The sequence below is a fragment of the Enoplosus armatus genome, chromosome 15 (genome assembly GCF_043641665.1).
Source record: "Enoplosus armatus isolate fEnoArm2 chromosome 15, fEnoArm2.hap1, whole genome shotgun sequence".
Taxonomy (NCBI): domain Eukaryota; kingdom Metazoa; phylum Chordata; class Actinopteri; order Centrarchiformes; family Enoplosidae; genus Enoplosus; species Enoplosus armatus.
Window position 1 is genome coordinate 9,673,791 of NC_092194.1, and position 18,206 is coordinate 9,691,996.

The window sequence follows — 18,206 nt, forward strand, 5'->3', positions numbered from 1 at the left end:
AATCAGTATGGTAAACGTGTGAAAAACAACGACATTTTACAATGTAAAGAAGGCAGCAATAGTCGGATTATATTTTAAATATATGAATTCAAATTGTCATGAAAAAGTTGTTGATGTCATATCAGACGTCAGTATTTCCATTGCAGGAAAGATAACACACTTCCAAATATTCATAAAACAAGAAGAAAAAAGGAGGATTGAAATAAATAAAACAGTGTCTGTGGCTCTCTTCCTCGGACAGGCGTTTGGACATTGTTTTAAAATTCATAGCTGCAACGAATCTGTTCTTATGCGGAAGCTGCGGGAATATACCTGTGTGTAACTTCTTAAACAGGATCTCGACGCTGCAGATTCGCAGATTTTCGTCAACGCTCGAGGAAGCACGGAAGTGTCAAAAAAATCAGTTCTGTTTTTTCCTCAAGCAGCAGCACAGTGGAGAGATCCGTCACATGATTGCAGTGATATGGAGGCGTATTTCCCGACGGCCTGAGGTGGACTAAAGTAAAATCCCATCAGTTATCAGATCATCAGCGTCACATCGGGGTAAGTTAAGTTTGTACCTAGTGTGCCCGCAGATAACGGCTGCACTTTCTCTTCTCGCTAGGACGCGTCAGCTAATGCGAGCTAACCAGCTAGCCTCCCAGCTGCAAGCTAATGTCAGTTGATGAAGATGAAGCTAGGCAGTAAAGCGAGAGCCCATCACGTGGACATACACTATTCGCTTCCACGGCTTTCACTGTTAATTCACCAGTGTCAAACAGCAGTTAGTTTAGTGAGTTTATCTGCGTTAGGAGGCTAGTTTCAGTGCTGTCATCTTTCCCTCCCTCCCTGTGGCTGGATGGGGAGGAGTTTCATCTTTTTCAGCCACGCAGACTGAGGTGTTAGTCTTGTCTTTACAGCCATGGAGAGATTAGAGGCTACATCAGAGCTCCAGTCACGGCTGTCGTCCCTGTCCTTCTCGTCGTTCCCCGGAATAACATCCAATCAGTGCGACACCAGACCGCTGGACAGGTAGCCTGTTGCTGCTGCTTATAAACCTACTGTAAGGACACGTACTGCTAGTTGTACTACTTGCATCTTCATGTCCTCACTTCTGAAATATTGTGATCGTCTGTTCTGCTGTTGTACTATCTGCTCTTCAGCCTCCAGAACACAGACCTTTCTCAGAGCTGCACTCAGTCCACAAACCAAGCTGACATGGAGGAAACCAAGGAGGATTCAGGACAACATGCTGAGGTAGTTAATATTTAAGTATGTCGGACGAGCTGTCTGTCATTGGCAATAAACAAGGAAGGGCAATATAATATCATTTCTCAGCTGTAATATCAGTCTTGTGTGTATGCATTTGAAGGGTAATCAAGAGGCCCCTGCTGAGCCGGCCCTGGGGGAAGGAGGCGAGGAGAACAACAGTGCTGGGAGCTGTCAGCTCTCCGCTGAGATGAAAGGTGAGGGACCTGCTGAGTGTGCCATAATGACTGCTGCTTTCTTTTACCTATGATTTGGATTTAGAGGTTTCATAAATCAAAAATGTGCTCCTAGTGTAATACGAGCTCGCAGGCTTATCTAAGCTAGATAGATAATTATCAGAGTTGCTGTTGTGGACACCATTTGTTCCTCCTGATGGCAGCCCAGATGCCGCCCCTGAAACCCCCAACAACATGGACATCTGCTGCGCTGAAGGAGCTGAAGGCGAAGCTTCGAACGGAGGAGGACAGCGTGGTGACGGTGTACCGAGGCGACATCATGACAGTTCATGTGCCCACCGTGCCCGAGGCCAAAAAAGTGTGCTGGGAGTTTGCTACAGACGGCTATGACATTGGCTTCGGCATATATTTTGACTGGACTCCTGTCACGAGCCGGTCCATCACTGTGCACATCAGCGAGTCAAGCGATGACGAAGACGAAGAGGAGGAGCTGGAAGGTCAGTTTAGCTCACACTTGTTTTAAACCCTTTTTCTCTGGATGTCTCAATTAAAACATATCAGTCATTCTGTATCCACAAAACACAGCTGTGATCCGAGGCAGTGTGTTGACTTTGTGGTTTATGTGATTTCTGTCGCAGGGCCGGTCGGTAACGGGGATGTCGAGAAGGGCTCCAAAACTCAAACCAACTCAAACATGGCTGAAATCCTCCCTGTATACCGCCTGGACAGTCACTTGTCCGTCAACGGGGGGAGCCACGACTTCCCAGGTGAAGGCACTTACCTCCTGAAGTTTGACAACTCCTACTCACTATGGCGAAATAAAACTCTCTACTACAGAGTTTATTACAGTGCCTGAGATGCCAATTTACTGTTTATGAATGTATACTTTACAGAAGAATACTACTCTTAAGAACTATTTTTGATTCCATACTTGGAAAAAAGTATAATATAAAAAGGTTAAAAATATAGGTATATCTATTTTTTATCACTATCTGCTTGTTGAATTTGCGTATATGGTCAGATAGGCTCGAACGCAACATTTGCTCCAATGTCTTTGCAGACATCTTTGAAGAAGCCTTGCATATGTGCCATGTTCCCATGTGTGCACTGTGCTATTTGGTCAAGTGCCCGTCATAAAACATATATTGTCTTCAGCCATAACATTTCTATGGTAGCAGTGATCAGGGAACACCTGCACAGCATATATATCTCCAGGCCAGGTGCTTAATCAGCAGGGTTTTTTTGTTGTGTGTGTGTGCACCTTCTATGATTATGTTGCTTCGTTGTCGTTACTTGTATTTATCCTTCTGCTTTGTATTGTAACTTATTTTTTGTGTTGAATTTAATCATGTGATAACAGACAATATAGTTATGTAATACAAATTCTGTGCACAGAGCTGTCTACTGTCATAGTGGTGTGTTGGTAAAAGATTTAAAGTTGAATGTACTGAAGCAAGTGGTAACAGTTTTCCAAAGTGTGCTTTTTATGACACAAATAAAAGTCATCCCTTATCACATAAAGCTCTTATTATGTAATATAGAGTCAATATTTACATTTGCCTCCCCTCCTCCTTTAATTTGCTGTTTCGGAGTGGTTGTAATATGTCATCTAAATGTATTTTGTGCACAGGTCTATGTAAGTAAAGGTCGGTGTGTTTGTTTTTGAATATCCCCCGTGTTGAACATCCTGTCTCTGAAATCAGCACTTCTTACCACACTTCACTTGTGCGCATGTTCCCAAAGATGTCACAGATTTGGCTGCTAATGCCGTATACAATGTAAAGCCACTGGTTTAAAGCTTCCCATGTTTGCTCTACTGTACCTTTACTGTGAGTTATGATGACATTTGTTCCTGAAATTTATATTCCACAATAAAGAGGATTGTCTAGTTCTCTTTGTGGTTCATTTGAGAATTGGATCAATGGTATGAATGCGGTGGTTAGTAGATGATAGTTTGGAAACTGAAGAGCAGGTGAACGTTGCAACATGACACTTTAGAGATGTCATTAAGACTGCTGGTGTGTGTGTGTAGTCTCTAACCAACCAAATCTGTCCGTTCCACCCGAGACGCCGTCATTTCGTAACAGTCTGGCTGCTGATCCAGGATTAGAAAGTGCTTCAGGATGGTCCCCTGTGCTTTCATTAAATTGTGGCATTAGGGGATTGATGTAATTGTTACAGAGGTGCTGATGAAACCAGGTGTTATTTTCAGCTCTTCCCCAAAGGCCAGTCACAAACCAGAGTTACATCTGGTGTCACTCACTTACTGGATTTCTGAAAAGCAGTAGGATGAACATATTCTTAAATTGTTCTTGTATGATGCTATTCCAACTGTGTTTTAGTTCAAACTCCAGGCACTACATTCATTCAGTTAGACTTTGGTGATTTTAAAAAGGTGTGGAAAGAACATATACAGTACCTTATTGGATGTACTGATAAATATTAGATACTTTTTGTAGATATATACTCAGTTATGATTACATTATTTACACCTGTGCAGCCAGTAAAACCGAGTACATGTTTTATTATGTATTTAATGTTTGATGTGTCTGATTAAACTCTGAAGGCATATTTGAAGTGTTGTTGCATTTAACTGCTTTTTATAATGAATGTGTTTTTTGTGTCTTGTCCACCCCAACTACATATTGGACATGAGGGAGACAGAATAATAACCCCAATGCAACACCACCCTCACCACTATGGAGCCCTGCAAACTTCAAATAATATTGCTAAATATTTAAAAGGTTGCGTAAAAAGAAAATAAGCTTTATATTATTTAACCCCCAATCATTTGGTTAAAAGCGTCCTTTACCAACAGATAATTGATTTATTTTCCTTTTAAATTTGATGACCGTTTGCTACATTTTCTCAGTTTCAGGGCTCCATAAAGCACAGCCTGAAAAGTTACAGAATTTTTTTCCCAAACATAGCAGTGATCTGTGAACGCCCCCTTGGAGAAATGAAAGGCTCAGAGTGATAAAAATAAACTTTGTCAAAATAAACTCTGGCTGCTTGTACAAACTCCACTTGGCTCGTCTTCCACTGCAGCAGTTTGCACAGGTGACACAAGCCATTCATCACACAAGATACATGGAAAGGTAGCAAGTAGCTTTTTTTGGCTTTTTAAAGAAATGACAGCGTAGCTTTGTTGAAGCTGTTCAGTGACACCTGACCGAACAATGCAGGTGTTTGACACCTGGAAGCCAGCGCGTCGTTTCCTGCTAATTAGGCTAATTAATGAATTGCCCTGCGGCCTCACGTGCGCGTCCCGGACCTCCAGGCTGCACCAAAGCGTTGCTGCCTGCTGGTGCTGTGAACCTCAAACAACATGGGGGGGCTTCATTTTTATGTGCTTTGGTCCCTGCGTGACGCTCCCCGCCAGTTCATTAGGTAGGCCTGCCTGGACACCCTGTGTTTACCGCCGTTTTCACACTGACTCAGCGATTCAAACATGTTGTCCGGGTCTCATCCCTCCGCAGCAAATCCAACCGAAGGTGCTTTCAGGTCCACATCCCGCTGCCTCTCCCCAAGCAGCTGGTCATCTTTGGTCTGGGAGACTGGAAGTGCAGTGAGACGACAATCTCAGTAGAAGTTCTGGTCAGTGCAGAAATACCGGCACAGAAAATTGGCACCCTGACAAATCGAGAGAGGTATGTAGAGGGAAAGGCATTAGCTGCTTTCCACACAAATAAACTCTTGTCTAAATTGGTAAAAAAAAAAAAAAAATACAAATAAAAATCGACTTTAAACTCAGGTGCCTGACCTGGGAGGGTGACTGGAGCTCTGACATTGTCACAGTGGCAGCAGAGAGAGGCAGGAGAGGAGTTTATGGCAAGATTGTGCTGAAAGTGTGCGGAGAGGTAGGAGGGTTTCAGTTGTTTAGTGATAAACTGGAAGCATAAGGAAAACAACCATAAAACATACTGTAACCCATATACCTGACATTGGTACTTATTGATGATGATTATAGTTAAATATTCCAGATTTAAAGGGCTTCTTGGATCATTTTGTACATGTCCTTGTAAATGTCTTGTGAGCAGCCACAGGATGCAGCCACCGTCTTCAGCAGCACTCCTCTGGTTCAGAGGAAATGTCTGTTCCCAGAACAGCACAATGCCACTGACCTCTCTTGCACGTTACACCAAACCACTGGAAATGAAACGGTGAGATAAGTAGGGTTAAAATTGTTGTGCAGCTTTCTACTCTTGTGTTGCAACATTTCGTTGTCGTCCTTCCTTGCAGATAACCATCAACTCCTCACACTTGGGTGACAGTGTTTGCTGCGCTGAGATCCAAGTGAATAAAATTGACACCAGTGTTTCCACTATGGGGAATAAAGCCCCAGTTTGGCCTACGGTAAGAGTCGTGCATAAGAATATATTAATGTCTGCATGTAAGGCGAGTAACCTATTCTGTGATATACTGAAAGGATAAGACACCGAGACGGACAGTTATTAGTAAGAGAGGCCACCTGACATGGAGCTCCGAGGACATGGACAGTCTGGCAGAGGACATAGACCAGGCTTCAACCCCCAAGAAAAGGAGGCTGTCCAGGATGAACAGCCAAGAAGAAATGGCCGTGCAGATAAAGAATGAAAACAGAGAAGGTCAGAGACAAAGACTTTACAACCATTGTGGTCACATGCAAATGCACAAAATGGGGTTTTTGACAAGAGAACATGATTAGTTTCAGTGTGTCCATCAAAGCGCTGGAGCCACACCATGTGTCTGAGCGACCCTGACACAGCCATCCTCATCGGGGGGGAGACGGCAGATCAAAACTACTGCAGGGACTCTCTGTGGAAGCTCGAGTTGGGTCAGTGTTGGTTGGTCATGTACTGCTTATTGATCAATTTCCATGAAGCTCGCTGGTACCATGATGTTTTTTCCACACTTACTTTCCTTTTTGACCTCTTCCCAGACAATGACTTCTGGTTCCCCATGAACTCCTCTGCTTCTGGACCCGTACCACCGTGTGCTCGAGGACACTCTGCGACCTATGACCCAGACTCTAAGTCAGTCTTCGTTTATGGCGGCCTGAGGGAGGGTCAGCGCTACAGTGAGCTGTACATCCTCAATACTCTGACCTGGAAGTGGAAGCTTGTCACTGTGGGTTTGTTACAAGTTTCTAAAACGTTGTAGGAGAGGCGTAGGACATGCTTTCATTTGGTTTGTTTTTGTGCATTTACTCCCCCTTAGGCAAAAGGGAATGTTCCAAATTTGGCATATCACTCTGCAGCCTTTTATAAGAAAGAGCTTTTTGTCTTTGGTGGAGTTCAGCCGAGCCACTCTTCCGGGGATAAACCCTGCAGTAATGCTCTATACATCTTCAACCCAGAGTTTGAACTCTGGTACCAGCCGATTGTGGAGGGGGACAGACCCCTGCCTCGGTTTGGGTCAGTCTTCTTTTCAAAACGACTACAGTGAGTTTACTATCAACCAAATGCAGGTTTATTTTTCTTAAATATTGATCCCGTGCTTATGTTTGCATCAAACAGACACTCGGCCACACTGATGTCACAGAAGTTAATCATTTTTGGTGGACGTAAGACTGCTACGTACCTTAATGATCTCCACGTTCTAGATCTGGGTAAGATGAAGATTTGGTGACTGCATTAGGCAACGATTGTGAGTCCAGGTTTTAAACTGATATCTAATTTCTTCTTAATGAGGTAAGGATTCATGGAGTACACAGCTGTGAAGTGTGGGAACATGCCACCGCTACCTCGGGGGTGAGTACAGGACTAATCAACCTTGAGAAATGTCATCGATGTAGATCTGTTTTTGTATTTTTGTGCTCTTCGACAGACAGAACTGCATTTGAATTTAATGGGTTTTAACACAATATAATTTCTAGTGACACAATTACACCATCTTTCTGCTTTGTTTTAGCTCAACATGAAATATTGTGTGAGGGTACAAATATTATGTAGAAAACTATTTAGGACAACAATGGTACAAAAACTCCCTTCTCTGTACGTGGACAGGTTCCATGCAGCTCTACCAGTTTCAGACAACAGGATTTTAGTCAGTGGAGGTTGCAGTGCAATTGGAGTCCTGCAGGACATCCATATCTTCAACACTGGTGAGTATGTAATTTGTTCCACTTCCATCTGATTTATATATAGTAAATAAAATAAAAGTGTGAGCCAGTTAAGTCTATAAACAACTGCTGCTGTGCTCCTCAGACACCAACATGTGGAGCTCCGTGGCGTCTCCTCTGCTTTGCTCCAAGCCTCGTGCGGGACACAGCGTGATGAAGTTGGGCTGCTCGATCCTAACAGACGCTGAGGAGTGTGAACGGGGCGGAAATGTCAGCGTCCACTGCACGTTGCTGGTGTTTGGGGGGTCAGACTGCTCCGGTACCTTCTACAACGACACAGTCAAGTGCACAGTGGAAGTTCCCGGTGACAAGTGATGGATTCATTGGGGAAGAAATCCAAACAGAACAATTGCCTTCTTATCAGTTTTTAAAAAGCTGAGGATGCCGTGATCTGCCCTGATAATGTGACAGACAAAATGACAGTATCTCCATGTACATGTATCTGTATCAGATATTTTTCTCGTTGGTTATTTGTCTTTACATGTTTGTATAATTTTTGTATGATTTATATTCTGGACCTTCGACTCTATTGTAGCTTTAGGTTCATTACTTTTTTATGAGTCTCTTTAATAACTATCAGTATCTCCTCCGCACATGCAATATGCTGCAAACACGAGAGGTTGAGGTTGAGCCGAGAGGTTGTGCACTTTGCATAACAAATCTCTGATCTGCATGTTTTACACATTACTTTAAGTCCTGTCCCTACATGTCAGAGTGCATTTGAGGTTACGTGCTGGACCAAGTCAAATGGATAAAGTCAAAATGCTAATAAATATTTTTATAACTCAAAGTGTACTCATTATTTAAAATGACGGCACTGAACTAGAATTATTTCCAAAGCAATTTATTTAACAATGTACAAAGTTGCATGGCCATCTCTAAAAGCTGCTGCGTTGTTGTTGTTGTTGTTGTTCTATGCGCGCAGATCAGCAGGCGTGTCTGGTTGGTTAGACGGGTGGCTCACTTTGAAAGCTTCAATCTCAACTAAGGTTTGATTTAACCTTTTGATAGTTGGATACTGCTCGACGTCCACTTTGAACCTGTAGAGATTAAAGACATAGAGGGGTCATGCTTCCCTATATAGGGGGCTTTAAAGTTCAGCAGGGTCTTGGGCATAGCGGGTGGGAAAAAAATAAAATGCAAGACATGCTATAACTCTATCAAGTACAAAATGCCATGACATTCAGGTTGATCTCTTCTTGTTCAGGGTGAGTGAGTATTAATGTGGTATTTATGTTGCAGTTTTTAATGGAAGGTCTGATTACATACCTCTCTGCGTTGTAGACTTGTGGGACCAGACAAATGTCAGCCATGGATATCTAAAAGGTAAGCAATGAGTCAGATGAAAGGTTTCTGCTGTGTATCACACTGTTGTCATGCTTTAATATGAGAATCATGCGCTTACCTCGTCACCTACACAGTATTTCCCTGCTGTTTGCTTCAGAATGGGCTCAAGAGCTGCAAGAGAAACATAAATAATGTTGTAAAGGAAGTTGAGTGATGGAGTCTTAGAATAACTTTGGATGTGTGGTTGAGGAGACGAGCTTCCACCAACCTTGAAAGCCGCGATCGATGAAGTGCTGAGCCCACTGCACCTTTTCTGCTCCTATTTTCTGAATCACGTACAAATTCTGAAGCATCCAGGAATTAATTAATGTTGTAGAAGTTACATGTGTTGTGACATAGTGTTATTGTATCATTTCACACCTGTGCTTGGCAACCACTTAATTTGTTCTCACCTGCAGAGGCTGTATCCCAGAGGCAATGAGGTCGCTTATCATCCGAACCTGGGCACGTTTCTTTGGGTCTGCTGGGAGAAGCCGAGGCCCTGGTCTGGTCTCGTCGATGTACTGGATCACTGCCAGCTGTGTGAGCAAGAAACCATTTTCAGTAGTTTTCTAGTTGGTTAACTAAAATATGGCTTTGTAGGATTACATGGCTGAAGAGTTTGGGGACTCACTGACTGAGAGAGGGTGATGCCGTCGATTTCAACTGCAGGCACTTGTTGCATGGGGTTTAATGTCTTGTACTGTTGTGTAAGCTTGAGTACATGGAGAACATTTTAAAAACTGTATATGCATCCATTTTTCATTTAAGATGGTAGCAGCTGATAACAGCCTATTTCATCATTGTGTACGATTTTAGAATACATTAACTGTCTCATGCTAATGATCATGCACAGTATGTCATATTTGCATTGATATGGATCCTGTGAATCCATACTGTACCTGCTGACCTCCATCTTTGATTAGATTGACTGGAACCTGGTCATATTCAGTACCTTTAAGAGCAAAAGCTGGTGCACAAACGGCAAAGCATCATCTTGCTGACATCAAAATGCTTTAAATAACAGCTAAGTAGTCAAATGCTGTGGCATGACTTACCAATGCGAACCCTCCAGGAGCAGGAACTTCTGAAGTATCCATGAAGAACAGGCTACAAAGAAAACCCAAACAGAAAAAGTTCAGTCCATGTGGAAACACATCACATTCTCCCCTTGACATATTTAACTGTTGTGTGTCCACTGGTTCACCTTGGTTTGGGTTGACATAGCTTTTTTTGGCTCTACTTTTCCCCTCAACTAGACTGAATCAACTACTGCAAGCAGTTTTTCTACAGTTTAACAGTCCGATCATTCTCCAGCAGCCAATAGGATGTGTTCCTAAAATCCCTCCTACCTACTCTTTGGTCCATGACTAAGCAACATCTGGGCTTCATCTGGTTCACATTAGCGACCTCGTGACCCCCCCCCCCCCCCCACACACACACACTTAACAAACAGCCAACAATGTTATTACAGTACCTTGGCGAGGCAAACTACTAAGGACAAGTGCATTGTTGTGGCTGTGTTATTTATTTTGTAGGATAAGCTGTGCTGCTTGCTAAAAGAGACGTCGATTATGTCCTGCACATTTCACAGCCAAGTCCCTCTTCCTGTCTTCTACGATGCGTATAATGTCATGTACACACAGCTGAAACACACTGAGCCTGAATGAAGCTAACTCCTCTGATGTCTAGCACAGCTTTAGGGTCACAGTTCAGCTCCGGGTTACGTAACGTCCAGCTAGTCAATGGAAGACTGCCCAATTCTTTTATCCAATCATTAGACGAATTCCACAGCAAAGGCGGGATTATGTAAAACCTCAACTAGGGATTGGACAGAATGCACCCACAGTGGACCAATCAGGCCGCGTTCTCCAAGGGAGTGCGAACACGGAGCGAATAGCAAGCCTCAGATTTACCCGGAGCCCGCCCACAGGTAATACAGCTCTGTGAGGGTGAAGGCTGGATGTTGTCTTCGGCTGGACACCGTCCTACACGAGGAGTTGGTCAGATCAGGTCGGCCTGCACATAATAACATTTCCACCATGGCGACAACAGCATTAAGATCGGTGTTAAAGACCAAGGTGAGATTTAATAGTTTCACAGCTTTAAAACCCGCCGCAGTTGCAAGTGACGCAGGCAGCTTTGACAGCTCACATTGTTTACAAAGTGCCAGGTGTCATGTGCTGCCAGGTTTACCTCTGGACTGCTTTACACACTCATTTATTTCTCACAGATGAGATTAACTTCATTTGGGTGATTTTCTATGTGATTGTATGCTTTTTGAAAAGGCACCACCCCTTAGAGATGATAGTATGAAGCAAGTGGCCTACTTCTGCTACTCTGTGTGTACATTATATTTGACTTAAAACACTAAGACAACTTTAGACTCACTTTGCACCTACTGGCTGGACTGCATTTATTCCTTCAGTCCCCTCCAGTCAGCTTGACTTTGTCCCCTTTTCATAACTCCACACTTTGTAGTTGCTCATTAATCTTGTGGGCCTTCGGGCTGCAGCTGGAAACACCTGGTTTTGTGTTTGCATACAACTTGCATCCTTATCTTTTATAATGTGCAATAGCATTTGGTACAATAGCTTCTGATATGCCACTTCTTTTTACTACTACTTTTTTATCTTTTTTTTTTATTGTCTTTTTATTATTATTTATCTGTACGGGCAGGTGCGTGTATGTATGTGTGGGTGTGTGTAATGTTAAAAGATTTGCTGCAGAGCAAATTCTATTGTGCAATGGCAATAAAGGCATTTTATTCTATTCTATTAGTGTTTTAAAAAATATGTAAATCAAACCTTTAATTATAGATTTTGGATAGATGGTTATAGATAATATTTATTGCCTTTGAGGATTTCAGACTCCCTGCTGTGTTTCTTTCTCAGGTCCCATTTAAAGTTGGCCGCATGTGCTACTCCTCCTCAGTGGTGAGTTGACAGCAGTCTACACAGTCTGCTATTACACTTTACATCAAATGTCATACATGGATAATCAACCTGCTATCATCTTTCCTCACAGCCCACCACTAAGCTGTTCATTGATGGGAAGTTTGTTGAATCCAAGACTTCAGAATGGCTGGATATTCACAACCCTGTAAGTATGTCACCTGGCCTGGATCAAGAAACAGTGCAGGTATATCCTGCTGCAGATGGAACGCTTCATGATGCTACGCTGTGGTTTGGTATCTCTGACATGGCTTAAGTCTGTGGCGTTGCTTAACCCCGTTATGTGTTACATAATGTTTAAGGTCTGTGCATGTGGGTACAAACTGGTTTCTGTGGTTGAACATCCTACATTAACATTAACTTATAGTAAAATAGCAAATGTAGACATTTGTATCTGGCTTTGTTATATGAGCAGATTCACAGTATATTTCGTTGAGTATGAACACATCAATAACAAATAAATATATTGATAAAATAATACCAAAATAACTATGATTACCAATGAGAAATATTACTTAAACTTCAGCTACAGTTGGATAACACGTCATAACAATCATAAATGTTTCCTCGAGGATTTAACTTGAAAATCTTGTCATTTGTATCAAATAAACTCTAACCAGCAGATGTATGAGAGCCCTCATATCAGTTAAGCATCTGTTAGGAGTCACCTTTTACCTAACGTTTAGTGAACTTGAACAGACCATGCTGATTAAAACTGATTTAGCTTCTTCTTTAGCGTGTTAATGTTCACTTTTCTCCTCTGCAGGCTACCAATGAGGTGATCTCTCGCGTACCCAAAGCCACCCAGGAGGAGATGTTGGCCGCTGTGGACTCGTGCTCCCGAGCCTTTCACTCCTGGTCCGAGACCTCCATCTTGGCTCGGCAGCAGATCTTTCTGCGCTATCAGCAGCTTATCAAGGACAACATTGTAAGTCAAAGGGTCAGAAAAGTATAAGGTGCACCTGAAAACAAGAGTTTACTATTTAGCACTGTTCAACTTTTCTTTTTCTGAAGTTGTCACATTTGACCTCTTTTTTGCAAATCTGTCTTTTAAACTGTTCCAAATTAGTTCAGAGCCTGTCGTTTACATTTGATACTAAAACTCTAGTTTAGAATGTATTCAATCTAAAGCTGAAAACAAAGGACTGACACGAGGGTCAATTTTGTGTTTCAGAAAGAACTTGCCAAGGCTATCACGGTGGAACAGGGCAAGACCCTTGCAGATGCAGAGGGAGATGTGTTCAGGGGATTGCGTAAGTTTATCTCACTCACACATGTGCACACACATACCTTTACAAAGGGCAACAAATAGGTAAACGTTTGCATGTTATGCAGGCTCTCACTTTGTGGTTAGAAGAATAGTTAATGATATACTATATGCATATGCACTGTTATACTAGCTCTGTATCTATTTAACTGGCTTAACCAGTACAAAGGGCGGTTCTCCTCATGAGCCCTTTAAACGATTGTAGTGTGTTTTTTTTTTGAGGCTGACATAAAAATATCAGATGTATCTTACTTTCCCCACTATCACCAATAAAATTTGTAATTCAAAAATTGGGATATCTTATCTTTAAAAGATGTTAACACTCATCAATATAAATTAAGGACATAATCCTATAGATTAAAGAAGCCGCTGAATTCCTCTGTCTCTGAGTTTGTAGAAATTTCACTTAATACTTGTCTCAGTAAAGCTGATCATTCATGCACACAAGTAACACTGACAGCTTGTGTATACCCAATCACTTCCATAAATATAATCAGTCTGACTCAGATTAGCTGATTATAAATATACCAGACATAAACAGCTCTTTCATAGCTTGACACATCTGCAACAAAGAAACTAAAACAAATTAATTTACGTGTTGCATGCTCTATTTATTTCTTTTCTTTGCAGAGGTTGTGGAGCACGCCTGCAGCATCACCTCTCTGATGCTCGGTGAAACCCTGCCCTCCATCACCAAGGACATGGACACCTACACCTACCGCCTGCCCATTGGGGTGTGTGCCGGCATTGCGCCCTTCAACTTCCCTGCCATGATCCCTCTGTGGATGTTCCCCATGGGCATGGTGTGCGGCAACACCTACCTGCTGAAGCCCTCAGAGCGGGTGCCAGCCTGCACCATGCTGCTGGCCAAGATGCTGCAGGATGCCGGTGCACCAGACGGGACGCTCAACATCATCCACGGCCAACACGCTGGTAAGAGCTGGTCTCTGTTACCTTCAGCCGGTGATTGTCTGAACATGCTGTTTTGTGTCTGAACCTAATCTGCAGTGTAGATACAAGGCAGGGTATATGATGAAACTGTGTGATTTAGGGCAGATGAAGAAGATATCTGACATCTGGACATGTCTACTTGATAACACAACATACAGAATCCCAGGGTCTGGGTCATGTGACACAGTGACTGATGAATATTTGATTCATTTATCATATTTATTTATTTATCTATCATTAACTAGTCACTTGATTTTATACAATCTTCTCCTTTTGTGTAGTATGAAAGCTTTGCCTCCTCTGACATGTAGCTGATCAAAACAAATACATTTCCCAAAAAGAAATATAAAGAAAAATAAAGAGCAACAACAACAATAGAGTGAATGCTGATTCAGCATTGCACTAAGCTCCTTGTTTGTACCAACCGAGGAGAGACACCACCAGCTAAGTGCAAGTTCCATGAAAAAATCCACTTTCACCAGACTGGAGAGGGGAAAGAAGAAAAATATGTAGGTGTAGCACAACTCCACCACAGTCCACAGCTTCAAATACAGTATCTTAGAGGGTGGGTCTGCGCCTCTTCATCACACTTGACCTTTTGGGAGAATAAATTGTGGCCTAATAAGCTCCTGTTACCATCCGTGGCTTTTACTTTGAAACTCTGGCTTCCACCAGAGTGCCCATTGTGAGCTGAATGCTGAATCAGAATTCACACGAATTAAAAAAAAGTCTCACTTAGTAATGGTGTAAAAGAGCAAGCTCATCTTCATAACTGACGAGAATCTATAAAAATGACAATTGCTAAATGTTCTATAAATCATATAATTGACTTGTAAAAATGCTTTATATGAATCTGTAATGCAGTACCAACAGTATTTGAAACATCAGTGGTTATTGATAACTGTGATTGATGAAAGGATATTGTACAAGTTAATACACTTTCTATAACTGTCTTTCTGCCACAGCTGTGAATTTCATCTGTGACCATCCGGCCATCAAGGCAATCAGCTTTGTTGGCTCAAACCAAGCTGGGGAGTATATTTACGAGAGGGGCTCTAAAAATGGCAAGAGGGTCCAGTCCAACATGGTGAGTATCAGATGATACTGCAACTCGGGTGTAATGTCTGACACTTGCTGCAAATGTCCAGAAGGTGGCAGCATTGGCCAACAGATTCTTGTTGTATGTTTGACCTTCATCGCTCCTCCTCAGTGCCAGCTGTACAGATGATACAAGGTGCAAAACAATGATTGAATTATAAATGTTCCAAACTAATTATTTTGATTCTTGTCCATCAATCCCATGTGGACTAAAATGTGGAACAGATTTTTAAAATGTGTAGGCTGTTTGTATGTAATTCCCTAATATTATGTTCTCACTTGTGACTCACCAGTTGCTGTAATGTGAAGATCAAACAGCAGAAGGATAACCACTTCTTATGTACTGTAGGGAGCCAAGAACCATGGTGTGGTGATGCCTGATGCCAACAAGGAGAACACTCTGAACCAGCTCGTGGGTGCAGCGTTCGGGGCAGCGGGACAGCGCTGCATGGCTCTGTCCACAGCCATCCTGGTGGGCGAGGCACGGAGCTGGCTGCCGGAGCTGGTGGAGCGTTCCAAGGCTCTGCGTGTGAACGCAGGTACCGCACCCCGTCACCCCGCCCTTCACCTCTGGTCTCTCCTGAGCCCCCTGGGGGCCTTTTTAGTTTAGCCATCTCAGGGGCCACCCACGCCGTCCTAACCACACCTCTCGCCTTTTGCCCTGTTGTAACTTCACATTGGAGTCAGCTGGGAGCGAGGGCTTGTTGAGTCAGCTACGCTGCAAATTTGTGGCCAGATCTGCGGGCCCAGACCTAAATAGCGGTTCAAGGCATCAAATCCTTTGAGGAAGGAAGATTATGTGGAGTAAAATGGAGAATGATCCTCCATGTTTGCAGTGATATGGACTCTAATTTGTGAAGTACACAGGAAACCCGAAAGTATCATTTTTGAGGGAGTGCCTCAGGGTGCCCCTCGTCCTGGCTTTTGCGTGTTTGTGGTAGAAGACGCATTTTAATGTCAGTGCCCTTAATGTGCTCACATCATACGAGTGCCACAGTATGTAACCTTATAGCTGCTTGTTTATGGGGCCCTCCTAGGAGACCAGCCTGGTGCAGACGTGGGGCCTCTGATCTCTCCGCAGGCCAAGGAGAGAGTCTGCAGTCTGATCCAGAGCGGTGTGGATGAGGGAGCTAAGCTGCTCCTGGATGGCCGAAGCGTCAAGGTCAAGGGTTACGAGAATGGCAACTTTGTGGGCCCCACCATCATTGGCAATGTCACAGTACGTCGGTTTAATATCTTTATGTGCACATGTGTATTTGCATCCGAGTACCATTAACAACTGTTCACTTTTATGCTCTCCCAGCCTGCGATGAAGTGCTACACTGAGGAGATCTTCGGGCCTGTGTTAGTCGTCCTTGAGGTAGACACTCTGGATGATGCCATCAATATGGTCAACAGGAACCTCTATGGCAACGGTACAGCCATCTTCACCACAAATGGCGCCACTGCACGCAAATACACTCACGAGGTGGACGTGGGCCAGGTGAGTGGCTGCAGCCTCCAAATGTGTACAGACATTCACATCCCTCTGTCATGTCTGTACAGCATCTCAAGCAGGGAGCACATCACATTTCTGTTTGAAAACCTTCACTCACTTTAAAAAAACAATTATTTTCCATGTCAAGTATAGCCTTGTTTGCCCCCAACCTAAAATAAACACATTTGGCAACCCCCTTCCCTCCACTTCCCCACCAGTCCAAACTACAAATAGCTTCAGCAAATATGTGTCTCCGCTAAATGAAAACAGGGGGACATAGAAACATTTTTCCAGTCAGCATTCGAGGAGGGAAATCTTAAATTAAACTCAAAAGGGATTCCTAGGGTCCTGTTCAACGTTTAAGCATAAATACGGCCAGCTTTTACCCTGTTTGTTTGCCTGCCTGTGGAGCCTTAGTTATGCCCTGTGTTTGCTGTTCACATGTCGGGGAATGCTGTGCAGGCCATGTGCTGTACTCCTCTCCAAACCTCGATGCAACAAACTACTTTTCCTTTTTTTCCCCCTCCCTGCCTCTTCGCCAAAAGGCCGTAGAGTGTCCAAACTTATTCCCGATGTTTCAAACATTCAAAACCAACCATACCATGCCTCTATTTCCTTCATAACAAAATGTTTTATTTAGTTTTTCCCTCCCTTTCATAAGAGCATGCTGTGCTTTCTAAACTGCAAACATACGCCGCAGGTTGAGCTTTGTTTAGTGCGATCATGTAAGCTTGCTTTTTAAACAGCATGGATATACCACAACTCTCATCTTACTCATCCTAGCAATTTCAGATCCTGGGGCATTGTTTTACAAAGTTTACACTTAGAGAAATGAAAGGGAAAATACTTGTTTTCTGCAGGTTGGAGTCAATGTCCCCATCCCTGTTCCGCTGCCCATGTTCTCCTTCACTGGATCAAGAGGATCCTTCAGAGGGGACATGAACTTCTACGGAAAACAAGTATGAAATACAAACAAATGCGTCCGGTTGTTACAGACGTAAGAAAAACACAGAGGGAGACGGAGAGTTTTGATGTAAATGTTTTTTTTTTTATCTTTTTCTCTCCAGGGCATCCAGTTCTACACACAGATCAAAACCGTAACCTCACAATGGAAAGCTGAAGATGCCACCTTGAAAAGTCCTGCAGTTACCATGCCTACCATGGGACGCTAAATACTCCATCCAAGTGCTGCTGTTCAGTCCGATAAAGACACAGACACCCTTCTTTCCCCACATAAAACAGACTTGTATGTTCAATGTGAATAGTTCATTAATGCAAGTTATTAAATAATACTCCCACTTTTAAAGCCTTTATATTAGACGTGTATGTGTAGATACTCTGTAAATGTAAACCACTGTGGCCAAGATTTTAACTATGCAAGCGATCTGTACATCTGAGGCAATGTTACTGGGTCAATGTCATTTCCTCAAATACACCAGTATTGAAACTCCTACAGTGCAGTGTTTAATCCCCATGAATGAACATTGCCATGGACACACTGCATTGCATCCCACTGACCCACCATCCATTGCCTGTTTAGATATCTTGTATATTATCTGGTGCATATTTTGGTATCAGCACTTCGTGGTCAGGGTAGGTTTGTCTT

General features: G+C 43.0%; 4 protein-coding genes across 9 annotated transcripts; 3 read left to right on the top strand and 1 right to left on the bottom strand.

Annotated features, from left to right (window-relative positions):
* The first annotated feature begins 430 nt into the window (after nt 1-430).
* On the top strand, nt 431-3,312 carry tmed8 (transmembrane p24 trafficking protein 8). The gene is made up of 6 exons (XM_070920499.1): nt 431-543; nt 900-1,011; nt 1,143-1,236; nt 1,352-1,445; nt 1,628-1,921; nt 2,063-3,312. Exons 2-6 carry the CDS (start codon nt 902-904, stop codon nt 2,278-2,280), a joined length of 810 nt encoding a protein of 269 aa, XP_070776600.1. The 5' UTR covers nt 431-543; nt 900-901; the 3' UTR covers nt 2,281-3,312.
* Nucleotides 3,313-4,752: 1,440 nt separating this feature from the next.
* On the top strand, nt 4,753-7,842 carry LOC139297901 (rab9 effector protein with kelch motifs). The gene is made up of 13 exons (XM_070920710.1): nt 4,753-4,814; nt 4,904-5,074; nt 5,179-5,284; nt 5,465-5,587; nt 5,667-5,780; nt 5,854-6,031; nt 6,118-6,240; nt 6,346-6,533; nt 6,624-6,820; nt 6,923-7,014; nt 7,102-7,156; nt 7,412-7,509; nt 7,613-7,842. Exons 1-13 carry the CDS (start codon nt 4,753-4,755, stop codon nt 7,840-7,842), a joined length of 1,737 nt encoding a protein of 578 aa, XP_070776811.1.
* A 513-nt stretch (nt 7,843-8,355) lies between these two features.
* On the bottom strand, nt 8,356-10,513 carry gstz1 (glutathione S-transferase zeta 1). Of its 4 annotated transcripts, none has more exons than XM_070920317.1 (9): nt 10,331-10,513; nt 9,912-9,963; nt 9,756-9,823; nt 9,488-9,568; nt 9,267-9,392; nt 9,083-9,158; nt 8,933-8,985; nt 8,797-8,846; nt 8,356-8,567 (listed from the first exon to the last, which is right to left on the bottom strand). In XM_070920317.1, the coding sequence occupies exons 1-9, from the start codon at nt 10,361-10,363 to the stop codon at nt 8,441-8,443; spliced, it is 666 nt and encodes a 221-aa protein (XP_070776418.1). In that variant the 5' UTR covers nt 10,364-10,513; the 3' UTR covers nt 8,356-8,440. The 4 variants fall into 4 exon arrangements, with proteins under 4 accessions (XP_070776418.1, XP_070776419.1, XP_070776420.1 ...); XM_070920318.1 differs by having other exon boundaries at nt 9,756-9,808; nt 10,331-10,505; XM_070920319.1 differs by lacking the exon at nt 10,331-10,513 and adding an exon at nt 10,061-10,078.
* Nucleotides 10,514-10,809: 296 nt separating this feature from the next.
* Nucleotides 10,810-18,068, top strand: LOC139297583 (methylmalonate-semialdehyde/malonate-semialdehyde dehydrogenase [acylating], mitochondrial-like). Of its 3 annotated transcripts, none has more exons than XM_070920324.1 (12): nt 10,810-10,934; nt 11,748-11,789; nt 11,881-11,955; nt 12,574-12,735; nt 12,982-13,060; nt 13,705-14,007; nt 14,991-15,112; nt 15,473-15,662; nt 16,161-16,342; nt 16,427-16,606; nt 17,461-17,559; nt 17,668-18,068. In XM_070920324.1, exons 1-12 carry the CDS (start codon nt 10,896-10,898, stop codon nt 17,770-17,772), a joined length of 1,578 nt encoding a protein of 525 aa, XP_070776425.1. In that variant the 5' UTR covers nt 10,810-10,895; the 3' UTR covers nt 17,773-18,068. The 3 variants fall into 3 exon arrangements, with proteins under 3 accessions (XP_070776425.1, XP_070776427.1, XP_070776426.1); XM_070920326.1 differs by having other exon boundaries at nt 11,748-11,786; XM_070920325.1 differs by having other exon boundaries at nt 10,896-10,947; nt 11,761-11,789.
* Nucleotides 18,069-18,206: the final 138 nt, after the last annotated feature.

Excerpts from the sequence above, each read along its gene's own strand:
- tmed8 (XM_070920499.1), top strand. The coding sequence starts at position 902 with ATGGAGAGATTAGAGGCTACATCAGAGCTCCAGTCACGGCTGTCGTCC. Across the intron at positions 1,237-1,351 it reads ATTCAGGACAACATGCTGAG|GGTAATCAAGAGGCCCCTGC; the intron begins GTAGTTAATATT and ends ATGCATTTGAAG. Across the intron at positions 1,446-1,627 it reads GCTCTCCGCTGAGATGAAAG|CCCAGATGCCGCCCCTGAAA; the intron begins GTGAGGGACCTG and ends TCCTGATGGCAG.
- LOC139297901 (XM_070920710.1), top strand. The coding sequence starts at position 4,753 with ATGGGGGGGCTTCATTTTTATGTGCTTTGGTCCCTGCGTGACGCTCCC. Across the intron at positions 6,032-6,117 it reads AAAGAATGAAAACAGAGAAG|TGTGTCCATCAAAGCGCTGG; the intron begins GTCAGAGACAAA and ends GATTAGTTTCAG. Across the intron at positions 6,821-6,922 it reads AGACCCCTGCCTCGGTTTGG|ACACTCGGCCACACTGATGT; the intron begins GTCAGTCTTCTT and ends TGCATCAAACAG.
- gstz1 (XM_070920317.1), bottom strand. The coding sequence starts at position 10,363 with ATGCACTTGTCCTTAGTAGTTTGCCTCGCCAAG. Across the intron at positions 9,159-9,266 it reads CTGGGATACAGCCTCTGCAG|AATTTGTACGTGATTCAGAA; the intron begins GTGAGAACAAAT and ends TGGATGCTTCAG. Across the intron at positions 8,986-9,082 it reads CATCGATCGCGGCTTTCAAG|CTCTTGAGCCCATTCTGAAG; the intron begins GTTGGTGGAAGC and ends TTTCTCTTGCAG.
- LOC139297583 (XM_070920324.1), top strand. The coding sequence starts at position 10,896 with ATGGCGACAACAGCATTAAGATCGGTGTTAAAGACCAAG. Across the intron at positions 15,113-15,472 it reads AGAGGGTCCAGTCCAACATG|GGAGCCAAGAACCATGGTGT; the intron begins GTGAGTATCAGA and ends TATGTACTGTAG. Across the intron at positions 17,560-17,667 it reads TGAACTTCTACGGAAAACAA|GGCATCCAGTTCTACACACA; the intron begins GTATGAAATACA and ends TTTTCTCTCCAG.